Raw genomic sequence first — 19,024 nt, 5'->3', positions numbered from 1 at the left:
TTTTTTCTGAATTTGATGAACAAGCCAATATTGTATAATTCTTTATTTAACTTCCAACACACTTTTTTTCTCCCAGGAGTGTATAATTCCATTGTTACCACGAACAATTAGTAGCCCACGGCCAATACTCCACCCTGCTCCCCATAGGACTTTGCTCAGACACATCTGTGGATCTGCTGTCGATGGCAAGCCCTGCCGAAGCAGCACACTCACGTCTCCAACAGTCCTCACCATGGGAATCCACATCCGTTACTCATCGCCAACATCACCCGTGTCCTGCTCTGAATCCAACCTCAAATGGTTTGCCAAATCATCTTGTAAACATAGAGAGGCATGGTCAAAGGGACGACCAGGCACAGGGCCGACACTGCTAAGCCAGTACTGCTATATTTCATCACTCCCACACTGGAATCAATATTTTTCGGATCCCACATGCAGCAACGTGGAAGTGCTTTGATATTCAGTGTGGTTGAATTAATGAGTGCTTGCACACAGTGGTGCAACAAGCTCCGCATGCTGTTGTTCCAGCAAAAGTATTTCATTATTATGTTTACAATGTGACATTCATGAAAAATATCAAAAATAGTATTTTGCATACAATGACCTCTAAAAGACTTTAAAGGGTGGGGAGCAACTGCCACTACCCTCCCTACCCTAGTGGCCCTTTGCTTGAACATCTACACTTCTGATAGATTCACACCTTTGGCTGGAATCCATATAGGTGTAATGACAGCGGGACACCTGTCGGCTGGGAGTGGTAATTACGGTCACGGCTGCATTACATAAAGCCTTATTATAAGGGGGCCATATCTGGGGTAAAGGTGAAAGGCGGAGTCAGTCGAGAAGCTCCGGGAACCAGCTCGAAGGTTCTGGAAAGGGGGCGTGGCCAGAGGTGGAGCTTGGCTGCGCCGGGACAGATATAAGGGGGACCGAACCAGAGGTTCGTGGTTGTTGCGGGTCCTGGCTGCGTCGCCGCTTGTCATCTCTTCATCTCCGACCACGTGGCTGATCTTCTGGAAGACTCTCTCCGTCGCTGCGCTGGTCGAACAGCTCGCGTAGCGAAGCCGGAGATGAGGCTATGTGTTAGGATCGTCTATGTGTAGCTGCGTTACACAATGTATCGCCCAGTGTGCTCTTAATAAATAAGAAGCCTTCTACTCGACGTGTCTCGGGAGTCGCTCACTACATAGGTATAAAGCAAAGCGTAATATCATAGATGTACCTACTTTTGTTTTTTTCTAAAATTACTCCTTGAAATCGTTTCCCTATTATTCAACAAACAGGACTCTTGTTTTTTTTTTATAATTCAATTCACAATTGGGCACGTTAAAGTACTACACCATGTTGGCAAGTTCACCCAAAGCTTAAAAAATAAAAAGCGTATACCCATTACAAAACTATCAGCGGCCAATTTGTGACCCAGTGCCTTAAAGTACGCTGAGATGGTGAAAAGGTATATTTGGTTCAATTTACCGTCAATCAACGTTCTGTACTACCTATCGAAGGGGTGAAATGTTTCGTGATAAGAAGGATGTTCGTGTGGAATTTACAGCACACTGCCAACCGTAAGGGCCCAGTGATAAACACCGCAGCGCACGTGGAATGCCTAACGCTTCCAAAAAAGAAACCAAAAAGGAAATTCTTGCGGCACAAAAATATATTGCAATTCAGACTACAGAAACGTTTCAATGTGAGGTATGATTATTCCTTGAACTACCAGTAATTAATATAATGCTTTTTCCTTTCAGCCAAAAGCCAAAAATTGGCATCTGGCCTCAGTTGTGTTGTTGCACGGAGTGCCACTTGGCTCGGCTCTGCGAAGGTGTTGCGTGCGGCGGTCATTCACAGTCGATACACCATGGGAATTTAAGCCAAACTGAGATGCCATTGTCCATCAAATACAACTCATGCCAAAATGCTAAATTTAAAACACTATAATAATAACTGTTCGACATTTAATTTTCAAGGTCATCCATCTTTCTGCCATGAAGGAAAAAAATGTTGGATAAATTCATGTTTTGTGGTTTCTTCCACAGGGTGATACTGACACATTTGGTCAGATCATATGCGAGTATATGACCTCGTATTCTTCAACATACATATACAAATATACAAATGTCATGTGTATATTAGATTAAAAAAACTATTTTCCTGACTTCTAGTTGGAATTTGTGGATAGTCAATGACTGGAAAAACTAATTTTCTACCGCGAATAAACATTCCTATTTTACGATAAATAAATACAAATGTGAGCCTGCCAGCTAGATAATGGTGGCGCGCGACTAATAATAATTCAGAAATGAATAAAATACCTATCCAAGCGGTGTCCTTACAAAAAAAACTGGTGTTCGCCGCAATTTGCCTAAGTCACACCAGACAATGTTTAGGATTCATCAGTGGCAAGTTGGTGGATCAAAGTTTGATGGGGCGGTGGCGTCGTCTCGGTAACCAGGGTGGTGCAAATGAAACCTGCAATGCGGTTTGTTATTGACCAGGGGTGGAATTATTTGCACTCCTCTCTAGCTTCATAATTTTGCAATGGGTAATCCACTGTGCAATTGAATTAGGGGTTCCAGATTCAGTTACATTTATCACACGTAATTTTATACAGGACTGTACATAAAAAAAAAGTTTTGCTGGCTGGCGAACGGGCGGATACGTGTGCGGAGGTGACGTCACCGCGCACATCTGCGTGACGTCACGCCTCCCCCCCCACCCTGCAACCCAGCCGTGGGCAGTGCGAGTTTAAATCGAACAACCAACAAAAATACGGAGCCAAAAACCCGGATTGTTTGCAAAAACACCGTGGAGATGCATGCTTAGAATACGCAGCGTGGCGGACTCAGTCACGCTGCGCCATAGAGTCACGTTCCACCCGAATCTCGGGTACAAATTATTTATGAGTATTTGACTGCTAGAAATTTCCACGCGATAAGCCACTTCGCTGAGCTATCATTTGTGGCCAAGTCGCTTCTGAAAAAGAAGCTCATAGTCCAGTGGGCTTTACTTGAAAAAAAATAAAGCTTTGTTTGTATATATTTTAAGCGATTTGTTTACCTTTCCTATCCTTAGTTTTGTTGTACTGTTCGTGTTCTCACGTTTTGACCCCGTGATCTTACTGGACATCTGTGAAAAAGAGCTTTATAGCTCATCGGATTACTCCTCCATTTTTGGCCAGGTGGCTTTTGAACTATAAGTTGATACCCCAGTGGGCTTTGTCCAGTAGAATGGGGAATGGTTTAGTTGAATGCCTTTGGGCGATTTTTCTTTCCATTTTAGTACTTTGCCCTGCTTATTGTTGCAAAGTTCTTACCCGCCCCGACTGGACGTCTGTGAAAAAAAAGCAGCTTTACGGATGATCCGATTCCTACCGATTGTTTAAAATAATAAAGATCCTGACTTGCTGTGTCGAGCCACCACCCCGCGCACGTGCAAGCGCACGACCCGCACGTGACCTCACCACGCGCAGGTGACGTCACGCGCGTAGGTGACGTCACGCGCAGCCTAGCAACGGCTTCCCTGGTTACAACGGACGCGCGGCGAGGGGGGTTGAAGTCCATAGCAACAAACAACCATCGTCGTCATCGTCATCATCATCATCACCTCCATCACCACCATCATCATCATCGTCACCAATATCATCACCATCACCACCACAACACCATAGTCGTCATCGTCACCACAACACCATCATCATCACCACCACCACCGTTGTCGTCATAGTCGTCATCACCACCACCATCATCGTCCTCACAACACCATCATCACCACCACAACATAGTCATCATCGTCACCACCACCACCACAACATCGTCATCATCACCACCATCATCGTCGTCCTCACCATCATCACCATCACCACCACCACCACCGTCGTCGTCACCACCACCACCACCGTCACCACCACCGTCATCACCACCACCATCGTCGTCGTCACCACCAAACACCACCGTCGTCACCAACACCACCACCACCAACATCTCCACCCTCACCACCGTCACCACCACCCCGGGGCTCACTCGAGTGTCCGCCTGCTCCATCAGCGCCGTGCGGAGACGGCTTCACTCACACGGCGAAGGTAGCGGAGGCGGTGGTGGTGATGGTGGTGGTGGTGATGGTGGTGGTGGTGGATCGCTCGTTCGTCAACGAGATACTCGTGTTAGACTCACGTGTTGTGTTTGTTAATGTATTGTTATGGTGTGTGCTGTATGTGTGTTTGTTAATGTGTTGTTATGGTGTGTGCTGTGTGTGTTTGTTAATGTGTTGTTATGTTGTGCTGTGTGTGTTTGTTAATGTGTTGTTATGCTGTGTGTGTGTGTTTTTTAATGCGTTGTTATGTTGTGTGCTGTGTGTGTGTTTGTTAATGTGTTGTTATGTTGTGTGTGTGTGTTTGTTAATGTGTTGTTATGCTGTGTGTGTGTGTTTTTTAATGCGTTGTTATGGTGTGTGCTGTGTGTGTGTTTGTTAATGTGTTGTTATGTTGTGTGTGTGTGTTTGTTAATGTGTTGTTATGCTGTGTGTGTGTGTTTGTTAATGTGTTGTTATGTTGTGTGTGTGTGTTTGTTAATGCGTTGTTATGTTGTGTGCTGTGTGTGTGTTTGTTAATGTGTTGTTATGTTGTGTGCTGTGTGTGTTTGTTAATGTGTTGTTATGCTGTGTGCTGTGTGTGTATTTGTTAATGTGTTGTTATGTTGTATGCTGTGTGGTTTTGTGTGTGTTTGTTAATGTGTTGTTATGTTGTGTGTGTGTGTTTGTTAATGTGTTGTTATGTTGTGTGTGTGTGTTTGTTAATGTGTTGTTATGTTGTGTGCTGTGTGTGTTTGTTAATGTGTTTGTTATGTTGTGTGTGTTTATTAATGTGTTATTATGTTTTGTGCTGTGTGGTTTTGTGTGTATGGGGGAGCGGTGGTGTAGCGGTTAGCGTGTTGTGTAAGTATATAAAGGCGTTGTTACATGTTGTGTAAGTATATAAAGACGTTACAGGACGTTACGTTAACGTCGTTGGAGCGAAAACGATTCCGTCGTTGGTAAAGGTTCGAGTGTCCTTGATGGACACTGGTGAGGCTGACGCGTTATTGTTGTTGTTATTGTTGTTATTGTTGTTCTTGTTGTTGTCTACCTCTCTTGCATAGCCATTGGCCGGCTCTGAATCGTATATTGGTTTGTGATGTTTCAATTGGTGCTAATACTCGTATCTTTGTGATATTGTGGTGCGCGACAAGCGCGTATTACAAAAAACCTCATCAGAATTCATCGATATCTCTGTTATGAAGAAGGGTCATTTCCCGAAACGTCGCCTACTATATATATAAAACATACTATTTTTACGACTGTTTTTGGCGAAAGTCTAGGTTTTTACCAAGCTGTTCCTTCAGTCTGTTCGTCTGGTGGATTGTGCTTTTATGGAGCTGTGTTCGGAGGATTCGTAGATTGTCATTTGATTTCCCTACATAGAGGTAGAACATCGGAATTTCATGTTTATAATCGCACATCACTCATTGTTAAATACGGTAGAAGAATTCTAATCATAACCGTAAGCATCGTTCGTATTCAGTAGTACGAGCATTATAATTGTGATGATATGATTTCGCATGGCAAATGAAGAGCAACAATTAAAGATGATTCGAGAACTGAATCCAACCGTCTTCATAAATCCTCGCAAGTGTTACTAACAACCAATTGTTATAATAATTAATTATAAATATGAGCATTCTTTGACATGGTTGCGTATGGCAGCAATATGTCCAGGAGCTGCTACTTTTGCTATTGGTCCGTTTAAGGAGTGCAGACTACATCGGTTTACTTAATACTTTGGGTTTCATGTATACAATTGTACTGTGGGTTGTCTTTTCCTAAAGATAAACATGGTGATGGCGAGTATATGAGTGGGTGGTGTTCGCGTGGTAAGGGGACCACAGTTGTATTGTAAACTGTGTTATTATTAAATGTTTACTCATTTAATCGACGATTACATATAACTCTTTTACCGATTATTACGTGGTGGAGGAAGGAGGATGTCATACGGCTCGCGTAAGTATAAATGTGTCGAAACCCTCCACCACCCGACACGGCCAATCAGTAAGGGATTTGTCACGTCAACAAAACGCCGAATAGTTCACTACTTCAGCCCACCGGTGTTTTGGAGAGTGAATCCACAACATTTACAATCTGAGTACGACGTTTCGCTGGTAATCACATCCAGCATCATCGGACGATTTCATTATTCATTGTTCTTGTGTATCTATCTGGTGCTCTGAAGTGTGTGAAAGTTGTGTAAAATAATTCGCCAAATAACAAAAACCCACCCATTTCACCTATTATTAACGAAGGCTTGTCGTTACATTTCCATTTGTTCTTAGCCGCAGCAACAGCAGCACGGATTAAGAGATCAACAGCAAGGATTAACAGAGTAGAGCGGCAGACGGAGCAATGAAACAGCGCAAGTGCATCTGCGAGATCTGCACCTGCGGGTAAGACGGATGAGCGCGCAATTCAGACGCAATGCACAGGGGTACGTAGCACATCGACCGCACTCGAGTGCGCGAACTGAACTCCCCGATCAATTGTGAAGCTCAGCGCGTGTGGCGATTGTTGGTGCGTTGCTCGAGCTACGAATGGATGAGGTCAGTGGCGACCCGAATTGGGTTTCAGACACCCATGGAATATATTCCATATGTACCCCTACTCTGGGAGTATCGTGCTAGAGCGTGTGCTCTTCGGTGACTTTAAACAAAATCTGTTCGTTTGCCAACTTAACGTTGAAAGTGTCGTCTTCATCTGCAAGTCAGTGACTCTTAATCCCTCTCTCTGCTCCGAAGACGGAACGTTGCCTTACACATCAGCCTACAATATACGTTTCTGATGAGGCAATTTAAATGACGTGGTGGATTTTGTTTCTGACAATCTGTGTTTGCACACCATTGTAAATGCCGAAAAGTACCATCATTATTTGTTTACAAGTATGGATAGTCACCTTTTAGTTGTTTTCAAAACACAACAATACCATCAGGACCAATGCTATATGTTTTTGTACTGTACTCTATTGCCAAACTGTTTGTTTTGGCCAGAAGTTGCCCAAAAAAATGCTGGATTGAGCATATTTCTAGCAGGCTTTTTCATCTGCTTTTCAACCACTGCCACATTACATTATTTATTGTTATAATCTAGTATTGTGTTATGTTTTGTGTGGTTACTTCGGTTTCTTCCTACGTGCGCAACATAACACCCTTTCAAATGGAATTGGCCAAACACACAATGCAGAAACTCTCCTGAAAAATTATTTGCTCATACACTCAGGGGGAGTTTTCTGGATATATAAATTACACTATAATTAGTATGCATATTATATAACCAGCAAACCATTTACAGTATTCACAGTATAGTTGTTTACTTTACCATTAATTATACAACATTATTATGTATTAAGGCAAAGTTTACTTATGGTAGGGTGAAATTGGATGTTTCAATGGCCTTGGGTACTATTGTAATCATGTAACACTTTGTTACGCAAAACGCATTTGAAAGCACAGCCAATTTGTCTCCAAACTCGATGCAGTACAGGAATGTAATTGGGTTCCACCTTATCCTCTGCTTCTTTCGGTAAAGTCACGTAGACAGAAAATGTATGGATCTACGTGACTTTACCGAAAGAAGCAGAGAGTATGGATTCCTGCATTCACGAAAGCTTTAAATCAAGACTGGGATCCACCTCGTGTAACAATTTTTTACTTCTATCACCACGGCACTGTTTAAGAATCACGAACGTAGAAACACATTCGTTGTTCATTCCTGTAGCGCGAAAGGACACTTGGGCTACAATGTGTCATCTTCAGGCATTCTCCGTGGGTAAAATGTAATATGATCAAAAACAATATATTTCATGCTTAAGCGTGTAACAAGTATTCTTTGGTTTTTTCGGTAAAGTCACGTAAGATAAAAAAAGAAAACAAATAGATTAAATCACGACGTTTCGGGCGCAACACAAGCGTCCTTCTTCAGGTGGGGACAACGTAGCGAAAGCACAAACGCTTAAGTGTGTCTTTGTTATCGCGGCATCTCTTGAGGAAGAAGGTTGTTGCGCCCGATACGTCGTGATTGAATGTATTTGTTTTCTTTGTTACCTACGTGACTAGCGAAAAAACCAAAGAGGATGGATCCTTGCAGTCACGAAAACTTCAAATCTAGTGTAACAAGTATTCACAGATGGCCCTTATGAATTGATTCACACACCGCGTTTATGCACGGGTGTGTATTATTCATTACCTGATAAGTGTTTATGTTTCACACTCTCTAAAATGTTACTCTTTGGTTCTTTCGGTAAAGTCACGTAGATAGAAAATGTATAGATCACTCAGCAGTTCTCCTGCTGTGTTTGTCTCACCTGATGACGATTAGTTGTGTTGCGATCGAAACGTCGTGATCTATTAATTTTCTACCTACGTGACTTTACCGAAAGAACCAAAGAGTATAGATTGCTGCAGTCACGAAAGCTTCAAATCAAGATTGGTGTTTTTCTGTTTGGTTTGTTTATACATTTGCAATTTTGTGTTTTAATGTCATGTTTTAAACCCAGGTTCCCTGTGGAAAGTTGCATAAACAATCTTAAGTAAAACAATATATATTTATTTGCCATCTAGATCAATGTAACCTGAGGTGAATATTTACTTATATATATTTTTATGCAACTTCAATGGGCTCTTTTCTGGTTATAAAAAAAAAATCTACAACGAGCACTATTGCTAATCTGTATCACGCGCAGCAATGTGCAAATTTACCGGTGGGAGTGGAATTACAATATATAGCACACGGCAAGTTTTCCATGTGCCACAATTATGTGCTGTGCCTGCAGTGGCCGACACATCCACAGCGATGAGTATCGGTCAACCTTGTTCTACCACACTTGCCTCTCCTCTTGACTCTGCCTTGTATCGATATGGCTCATCTCCCCTTGTTGATTTTAGTTATGCGTACACACATGCCAGGTATGCTAACATAGAAAGAATGGTGATATAAATATACACATTTTCGGGGGACGTGGGTCATCAAGACAGTTGTTTTCTTTGGCCCCTGACATGGAAGTGTGTAATTTCCACGGTTTGCTCAGTGCTGCCAGCGAAGATGAGCAATACCTCATGTTGCTCATATGGGCAGGAAGAAACTTAAACTTTTATACGTACATATGCTCATTGATCTTGAATAAATGTGGTATTTTTCATGAATGACAAATAGCATGTTTTAATGTGTGTGATTTTCTACACCATACTGTAACTCTCTACTGAACCTTAAAATATGAAATTGTCTAGAATAAAGAATAAACTAAATAGGAGCATCAATCTTATCCATTGTATCCCTTCACATTGCCTCCCACACACCCTCCATCACCGCCACCAACAATGGAACATTGAGATGAGTCACCTACCCCACTCCATGGGTGTTCAATCTGTTCTGTTTCCCCGACTCTAAAAACGTCCCTCGTTCCACAATCAGCATCACACATATGCCCCGGGGGTGGCAGACGAGGCTGCAGCGCCATGGCTACACGACACTATGGTGCTTAATCCACTGGGGCTCTAAGCAGGATCTACTCTGGCTTAGAGATAATACATTGACAGTGCTTTGTGAGTTTGTGAAGCCAAATACTGCACCCAATCTTATAACATTTTATTTTGACTCGACTCTGCTGCACATAACATCTCTACTATACTTAATCTCCTCATGCTGCTATTGTTCACGGTGCATTCGTTTGCATGGGAAATATTTTATTCCTAGCAAACACCAAGAAATGTTCTGTTGTGCCTGCTGAGACTGGATTATAATTGCAAAATGTACATTGCTCGTGGGCAATCTACGCTTTAATTTATTCTGTTTTCTGGAGCGATGTATGCTACAGTCATATTGATCCCAGTCCACCGGTGATAACCACAGAGGTGTCCATAATCTGATGTATTTTCAAATTGTTAACATCGAAGGGATATCATAACTTGTTTACCAACTTATAGGGCAAGAGCAAATTGAAGTGTTTTTGGAGGCTTTATGTTAATAATAAAAAGCTAAATACCAATGTGCCTAAATTATTACGTTTTTAATCAGTGAATATAGTTTGCTTTGACATACGTATCAGAAACAAAGACGTAGACAAACAAAATGCAATACAATCTAAAAAGTGTGCAAAGAAGGAATTACACTGGAACACATGGGTCAAGTTTGAAACGATATATTGCGTCTTAGGAAATATAGATTGGCTTAGGCTGGGTACATCGCTCGAAGGTATAATTATCCTTGGTGGAGACTGATGATGGAGTGACAGCCAAACTGGGGAATACACACCAGAGCCAGTATCCACGATGGAGATGGAGTGATGAGACCAGGTTATGTGCTGGAGCTTGAAGGATTGTTGCATTATGAGACTGAGAGATATTTATGGCTTGAGACCTTCATCCACCTGTGGATAGATCATGGCTGAGGATGACGTACAGTACTCTACAGAGAATAACTTTCAAAATACTATTGGGAGTGAACATTTGTCTGAGACCACAAAATATGTGTTGAGTAAGATAAAAAAATATAAATACACATGTGAACTTCTATTTATCACCAAGTCTTAATTTCTCAAGTTTATTTTGTAACAGCAGTGTTCACACATTTGGCACTACTTTATTATTTATAGCTTGGAAAAGGGGTGTCATTACATATATTTGACTGAGGAAATCTAAGAAAATGTAAAACCAGAATGGGCGGCAGTTCAGGGCCTTTATGTGGAAGGAGTCACCAAAGCAAGAATCAATTATCCTCATCAAAACGGACCCTAAATTTCAGATCATCCAAAAATACTGTTAGCAAAATGCATGAGGTGCACGGACTCATCTATGCCTTCATCATACCCCCACTTGACTATTGCAACTCTCTCATCTCTATACTCCAGGTGATCCTAGATACTGCTGCCAGACTTCTCACCCCCTCCTGTAAACGAGAACACATCACATCAATCATCCAATCCCTCCACTGGCTCCCAATCTAAGCCCAGATCAATTTCAAGATCACACTCACCACCTTGTACAGAGCCTCCATGGTCTCGACCCTGTCGAATGCTATCATTTCATCTGTCCCCTCCACATTTTCTTTTCTGTCAACCTAGCATTTCTATCGAAGACCCCAGTAAACATTTGCTCAGTGGGATGTTGCTCATACTCTGTTGCCCTCCAAGTCTAGAACACTCCTTTCCTTCGCCTTCCATGCTGTTGACTTGCTGCCCATGTTTCAATCGAGGCTCAGGACAGGTGATAATCCACGTATGACCTAATAATGATCCACATATGACTGACTGCATCTATAAAATATATATGCCCAATGTTTGTAAATAAATACGTGATGTGCTTGGTCTTACCGACATGGTCACACTTGTGAAATCGAACCTTGTCCTTAAAAACTTTCTCGGTGACAGATTTTTTTTACTGAAAACCTTCAATGTTAACTCTGGTGATGAGAATAACCTTGTTTTGAGCAGCGTGAGGCAGATTATCCTCATTGTGTGCTAATCCTAACCATCGCTTCAGACTGACCTGTTTTTAGCAGGGTCAACTGGTGGACAGGCTCCTGGCCTCATTCTAGCACAGATTAGATTAGTTTCCTCCCATGATATACAGCACAATCACGTCTTCTTATTATTTTCTTCTCACTCTTACACGAATTAGGCTATATCAAGATGGATAGACAATTTAACGGTCCTTTGTCGATCCAATGCTGGAAGAATGCCTCCCCACAACGTGTTCGTCATGGAGGTTGATCATACTTCACCACGCTGATCAGTGTGGGTTTGTGAAGAGGGGGCCCAGAACCGGTTCAGATTTAACACTCCACTGATGGTAGCTTTTACTGCGTTCAGAGTGCGATGTGCTAACCACACGCCACAGCTTCAGCCCTGTGCGTATATTAATGCTGTATTATACAAAAAGAGTCGATTTATTTCTAAAACAGGATTATAACTTTTTCAGATGCAAAACTTAGTGCAGTGCCATTTTTGGAAAACTTACAACAAGGGACAAATACTATTACCTGTCTGTAATGTGGTAAAATTAAGTGCTGGGTTGGTGATTAAAGGCTATTATCCAGGACTTTCGAGCCGAGGTTGGTTGATCGTGCATTGATCATCACCTACCTTGTTAAAGACAGTAGAGGCAGTACAGAAAGTAGGCTGGTGATGTATTAGTGGAAATGAGAGTTATCCCCATGTAAGCATGTGTAAAATAAGAAAACCCATTTCGATTTAAAGCTTTCGTGACTGCAGGGATTCATCTTCTTGGTTCTTTTGGTAAAGTCATGTAGAATGGAAATAATAAAATAAAAAAAATAAAACATAATTAAATAATTTTCACGACGTTTCGGCCACAACGCAAGCAGCCGTCCTCAGGTGAAGAACAGGTCTGTCGATAAGACAGAGTCTGAATGACACGTCCTGGGCTTGGAGCGTCTAAGCTTAAATAGATGCTCCAAGCCCAGGACGTGTCATTCAGACTCTGTCTTATCGACAGAGTCTGAATGACACGTCCCCCAGCTGCAATGTGTCATCAGGAACTTTTCCCATGCGCTACGAGTAATGGGGGAGCATTCATTTTGGTGCATGAATCCAGCGACCTAGGTTCAATTCCCCCCCTCCCTACACCAATCCTATACTTACGAGCATGATGTACTGGACAGTCAAATATTCCCCATGACTATCATGGTGTGGATAGTACTTTTGTCTCGCAGTAATAATGATAGTACTCGACGGAGGAAAGCCCCAACTGAGTCTACTGTTGCATTAAGCTGTACTTTTTAGAAAATGTCGTCATTCATATATTTTACAAACCCAATATTATTGTGCAATTGTTCATTGACTTCGACAACGTTGCAGCTGCATATACCACCGCACACACATTAAGAAGCAACAACAGGCATTATTGTAAATTACAGTTTGTTTATTCCAAGTCAAAATTTCACACTTGATGGGCACGAGGGGCCCTGTGTGACGACAAACAACGGGACGCCACAATAACACCGAAGAAGCTACTGGTGCCATGTAGACAGTGTTTGTGTGTGTGTGTGCCTCTGTGCCATAGCTACGTACTATCGCACTGTTTATGCGGGGTAACAAGTTGCATACACACAAGCTGATGGTAGCTAAGGGATTATTGGCTGTGGGCCTGACAGCCCCATAAAGGTTTTGCACATACTGCCCTTCAAATGGAATTTGAGATATCCACTTTGACATTGTAGACAAATTAGTAATGTAAGACACCAGCATTAAGCTAATATGACGATGTGTTTTTGCAACAGTTTAAGCTGACAGTTCTAGTTTGTACGACAATTTTGAATGAAGAAAATTAATCATCTACATTTCAGTTGGGTTAATAAAACCAATTATATAGTGATTATACTCTTTGGTTTTTCGGTAAAGTCACGTAGGTAAAAAAAGGAAAATATATTAAATTATATAGTGATTGCTGGAGATGTGGTCTCAACACTTAACCCTGACATGGAAATGTTTTTGCTTCATTAATAAAAATGGTTTGTAAATGGGATTGACAGTGGCCTCTTGAGATTTTACTACATATATGTTTGCTTAAACAGTTCATAGGGATTTATGCAAAGTTAACTTGTTTATACACGTGGACAAAATGTGCGTTTTGCTATTACAAGTGTTTATACCCACTGGTATTGAACCTTTCATTGTCTACACCTGGCTCAATCAAGACAAGTCTCAGCTCTCTATTCCTTTAAGGAAAGTAATTGATTAGTTTGCTGATTAAACATGGGGGTTATATGCACAGGCAAATATCAGGTCACTGCAAAGGCACGCGCTAAAACAAATGACTGTCCAAATGAAATACGACTTGGGATGAACACACAAGATGAAAGTTGAACAACACTTATCCATGCTGTGGTTACAATGGGCCCACAGGTTATAAACAAGGGGGCAATTAGCTATAACATTGTGGGGCTGCGTGGGCAGGCACGCAGGCAGGAAAGGCGTTTTGCAGGAAGAGAACGTTCTGTTGTGGATACGGCAGTAACCAGCAGTGTTCAGATATAAAGACAGGCAAGTATTGACATGCCGCTGTGGGCATGTATTTAGCAGGCATGTGTTTTACAGCTGAAATCGAAATGACTTTACCCCCCGCCAACCTGTGTGATTTTCCTGTGTGTGTGTAACATTGGTTTTTATTGCAGGATCCACATGAAAGGGTTATTATAAAACTGTTGGAAATAGTCATGGAAAGCTTTAGTTTGATGCATGGTCGAAAAAAATAGCTCGTAGTTTATTTTGTTGACGGACAAATGGACAGACAAACGGCATGCCGGGCTTTCACAATAGCTTAGTATTTGTGTATGTATATGTTATGCTTTTAAGAGAAGTTTTGAAATATATTTTTTCCCCGGGGCAACGCCGGGTACTTCCCGCTAGTATACTATAAATTCAAGCAAATGTATCGGAAGGTTATAATTGACTTTGATATTTTCCAAAAGGTAATGCAGATTTTTTTGACAAATAACTGCTCACAAACATGCATGTTGTTTTTTTGTGTACACATTTCCTCCAGTATACATTTTCTTGTTCACAACTTATAAATCATGACTTGAAGCTTTCGTGCCTGCAGGAATTAATATTCTTTGGGTCTTTCGGTAAAGTCACGTAGATAGGTTTGTTATTTTCTTTGAACCTATCTACGTGACTTTACCGAAAGACCCAAAGAATATTCACAACTTATATTTCATGCGTAGGTCAGAGCTGTATCCCATCTTCACTCGTAGGAACTGATATAAATTCATAACACTTTTAACGGTGCATTTGTGTTTAAAATATTTCCTAGTTTTGGTAATATAGTATTGAACGACTCCCTACGAAATTGATTTGAAATTGCATACGTGGTGGTGCACACCTGTAACCCAGTGATTTAAACTAAATTAAAACTAAATTATTTTAGTTTTACCAACTAAGGCCCACTGAGCTGTATAGCTTTATTTTCAGAAGAGACCTGGCCGCAAATGATAGCTCAACGAAGTGGCTTATCATCACGTGGCAATTTCTCGTGGCCATATACTCTCCACACATGTTGATTCTAAACGTGGAGGAAAAAACTGGAGGACCAGGAGAGAAATTCACCTGACCACGGGGAGAACACGCTAACTCAAAAAATACAGGTGTCAGGGTCGGGATCGACTTAGAAGCAAAAGGTGTTGTCTATCATATGGGGATCATCTTGTGTGAGACACCCAGCTGAAGGGCTACTAGGTGGCCTGTGGAAGGAGTACAGCAAGTAGGTTGTTGACTTATTGTTGGTGTTTTGCCCTTACATTCCTACATTTTCTCTGGGCAGTTCGGCTTCCTTCCACACGCAAAAATGCTCTATCAATAATAACCAAAGCAGGACCCACCGGAATCATTCTTCACACTAAAGTTAATGTTTCTTGTGTAAATAAACGAGTGTTGTTATTAATAGTGTACTGTAGTTACATAGTTGTGTTGTGACTGAATTATAAGTTGCTGTCCTTGGACCAAAACTGTACGATGACTGGTATGGAGTGGTTGTTCTATAGACAATCTACCATTCACTGCCATGTAAATGTGGAATGCGGAATCATTGACTTTTAGGTAGTTTTACAAATTAACCAAACTAGCAGTCAATATTAAGAAGTCAGTTCGAGTGAGTACAACTGACACCATTATATTTATTGAGCATTTCTCTCTTATCAAGAAAGTAATTGACATAGTATTCCTAGGGATTTTTTCTTCGTTTCTGCTGATGATAACTGGTTTGTAAATATATGAACCTTATGGCAGTACCCCGGGGTACCACAGTACCCCGGCTCTCGCATAATGTCCGTTATGCAGTAATTTTTAGTCTGTTGATGGTCGGTGATGCGGCAATCGACTCATCTCGACGAGCTGTACACGATGCACTATGGTGCGTGTGAGCGTTCAGGGTTTCAGCACAATCCTCCTCGCTGCGTTGCGACATCGCGGAGTGTGGCACTGATTTCGGATTGATTGGTACCCCAGTCGCGGAGTGAAATACACCCCTGGAAAAAATAGTGTCCCAGAAATAAAATATTTATTTGCCTCGGCCATTTTGTAATATTTGGTACCCCGTGGTACTGCCATAAGGATCATATGTCCAAAATTGTGAATTAGCTCTTTCATTGGACTTTTGACTTGAATGAGCACACACTGGACTGAGTGAGTGAATTAATGAACTGCATCATCGGCACAGGCGACACCGCTGCCCACACCAGCCCACGGGGATCTACACACAAACGGAGAAGCCATGCCTCATCACAGAGTATGTGGACCGCTACCACGATTATGGGCTTGGGGGACCACGTGAGTCCTTCCGCCCACAGCACATGTATCAGGGACCGCAAGGCAAGATGGATGGCATCACCACCTTTCGGTAGGACGCAATTGTGCCCACCCCTCTGTGCACATCTGTTTTCATTACAGGTTCAGGTAGCTGTTAATGCTAGTATGTTTAATTTGTAGTCCTAGTATTATGCAGGTTATATATGAAAAACAACAACTATCGACCAAAGTTAGTACGTCACGATGTAAGATATTAAATTATAGAAATGAATCGTGTGCAATAATATGGTAGCATAGCAGTAGCACTGCTGTATGTTTTTCCCACCACTTAAACACCAATGCTACCTTCATGTACTCTTAGCTGTACATAGCTGATGTGGATGCAGAAACGCAAAGATTGTTGTCGACAAAGTCATGCTTGTATGTGACATTTAGCATGGTATATTAATGTTGGAATGATAATGATAATATTGAGGATCATGCTGCTTCTGATCAAAGATTAAGCACGTTGTTGATTATTCTGCTGATAGATAAGGCTTATGGTGTTTGCGCAGATCTGTAATGATAGTAACTACGACGATGATGATGATAAGGATGGTGTGTGAGGCTGTTCGCAATGTGACAAATGTATCGCTGTGACGACGACAGGGCTGACTACATTCCCTACGAAGCCGGGAAACGTCCCGTGCGCCCCGTTGAGGCCTACAAGCCTGTGCCTGGCACAATGAGCATGGACACGACCTACAAGACAGACTTTAACGAGATGCCTATCCACCTGGTGCTGCCAGCCCGGCCCATGGAGAACCAGCACCAGGCGCACGGCAAGATGGACACCATCCCAACTTACCAAAGTACAATCTCCCCTTCTGTACTTTGGGAGCATGAGCACATTGCAACATCGTATTTATCAAGCGTCAGCAAAATAAATCAACGTCTGTGGTGACAGCATGCTGTGTCAATTTTAATGATCAATGATTTAATTTACAAATCGATAGAAATAAGATTTTCACTGAAAACTGTATATATTTGGCATGGAATGAACCATTTGTTTTGGTACCATTTGTCAAATTGTATTGTAAGTGAATTAATATACTTGAAAGTAATGGTTCAATATTGCAATGTAAAACATTCTTTATTATTATAATTAGTGCTTAAACTACCATCATGCATGAAACTGATATTTAATTAAATTCTAAGTTTCTGTAACAAAAATCATTACAAACACAATGCACTTGCATTTTGCCTTATATAGATGACTACAGGCAGTGGGAGATTCTGAAGCGTGAAAATGCCAAGCCCAACTACACGTACGTCCCATCAACAAACAAGTACGGCTACATGACCACCTTCCAGGACGACTACCATGCCAAGCAGGGCGGCCCCAGCACCAGCTTCAAGCCAGCCAATGTTGTGAAGCCGTCAGAAGGCGCCTTTGAAGACAGGACGACGCACCGCTCCGCCTACGTGCCTCACCAGCTGGAGGCTCGCTTCGTACGCGAGCCCGAGCGCTACAAGCCCAGTATGCAGCAATTCGACAGTCTCACCACCTTCCGCCGCGACTTTCAGTCGCTCGGGCCTCAGGAGCTCATGAAGAGCTTCAAGCCGGAGCACGTGAGGGTGGGCTCCGATGACAAGTTCAACGACAGCACCGAGTTTAAGGACAAGTTTAAGGTGTGGCCCCTGTCGCCACCTCCGGTGCGCCAACAGGCCATGTATCACCCGCCCACGGGTACCATGGACACGACGACCACGTCGCACGACGACTACGTGCAGCACAGACAGGAGCGCATACTCCTGGCGCGGCCAATCTCGCGCGAACGCCGCCTCTCTCTGCCGTTCGACGGCCACACGACCATGCGCGAGGCATACAAGCCCTGGGCCGCCCAACGCGAGCCCATGATCAAGCACGTCGAGCAGATGCAGCGGTCGCTGGGCAAGTTCGAAGACATGACCACCTTCAGGGAGCACTACGTGCCGCTACCGCTGATCCCCTTGCACAGCTACAAGCCGAAGGGTGGGGCTGTTATGAGCAGTGCGCCATTTGAGAGCGGCACGATGTACCGCTCCGAGTACACGCCCAAGAAGGTGGCTGTCTGCCCGGCATCTTATCCACAGCCGCTTGGGTATGCCTTCCAGGAGAAGGATACGCGAGGCCACCTCTACTTCCGCCGTCTCTCCGACGCGCACAAGATGCAGATTGCTGCGGTGCCTAAGCTAAACGGCATAGAGAAGCCATTCACCAATGGGCTGCTGGAAACTCAGCCCAAAGAGCTGATGTCTCTTGCCTAACTGGCTTGCAGACAATTTTTTGCCAGAATATGTTTTATGTTGCCAATTTACTCTGGTACGAATTTATATTTAGTCAACAAATAACTATTTTTGGATATTATTCCAGGGATGTTCTAAAGGAGTAATTTAGTGCCTAGGGGATCCAGATTATTAATTCATGTGTGGTTTTGCTACAGAGATGTTTTAACTTGTAATTATCCAGTGGTGATGTGTGTAAGTATATGCAGAAATTGTGACAACACAGCTGATAAGATGCTGATGGAAAATGCAGTGGAAATCTGAAAGTCAGGCTCAAAATATAAAATGCAATTATTAAGCCAGAGTTCATGCTGTAATGGGTTTTCTGTAAAAAATACGTGTTGTCAATAAAACATACATGATTAGTGTGTTTGTCTAGTG

At 42.4% G+C, this 19,024-nt stretch overlaps 1 protein-coding gene across 2 annotated transcripts; it reads left to right on the top strand.

Moving 5' to 3' along the window:
* The first annotated feature begins 3,527 nt into the window (after nucleotides 1–3,527).
* Nucleotides 3,528–19,008, top strand: LOC144722046 (stabilizer of axonemal microtubules 1-like). Of its 2 annotated transcripts, none has more exons than XM_078600127.1 (5): nucleotides 3,528–4,078; nucleotides 6,372–6,470; nucleotides 16,248–16,427; nucleotides 16,985–17,187; nucleotides 17,589–19,008. In XM_078600127.1, exons 2-5 carry the CDS (start codon nucleotides 6,430–6,432, stop codon nucleotides 18,623–18,625), a joined length of 1,461 nt encoding a protein of 486 aa, XP_078456253.1. In that variant the 5' UTR covers nucleotides 3,528–4,078; nucleotides 6,372–6,429; the 3' UTR covers nucleotides 18,626–19,008. The 2 variants fall into 2 exon arrangements, with proteins under 2 accessions (XP_078456253.1, XP_078456252.1); XM_078600126.1 differs by having other exon boundaries at nucleotides 6,360–6,470.
* The last annotated feature ends 16 nt before the right edge of the window (nucleotides 19,009–19,024 follow it).

Source organism: Lampetra planeri, chromosome 13 (assembly GCF_965212315.1).
Source record: "Lampetra planeri chromosome 13, kcLamPlan1.2.h2, whole genome shotgun sequence".
Taxonomy (NCBI): domain Eukaryota; kingdom Metazoa; phylum Chordata; class Hyperoartia; order Petromyzontiformes; family Petromyzontidae; genus Lampetra; species Lampetra planeri.
This window is presented reverse-complemented; position numbering and strand designations above follow the sequence as displayed.

Excerpts from the sequence above, each read along its gene's own strand:
- LOC144722046 (XM_078600127.1), top strand. The coding sequence starts at position 6,430 with ATGAAACAGCGCAAGTGCATCTGCGAGATCTGCACCTGCGG. Across the intron at positions 6,471-16,247 it reads TGCGAGATCTGCACCTGCGG|GCGACACCGCTGCCCACACC; the intron begins GTAAGACGGATG and ends TCATCGGCACAG. Across the intron at positions 17,188-17,588 it reads CACCATCCCAACTTACCAAA|ATGACTACAGGCAGTGGGAG; the intron begins GTACAATCTCCC and ends TGCCTTATATAG.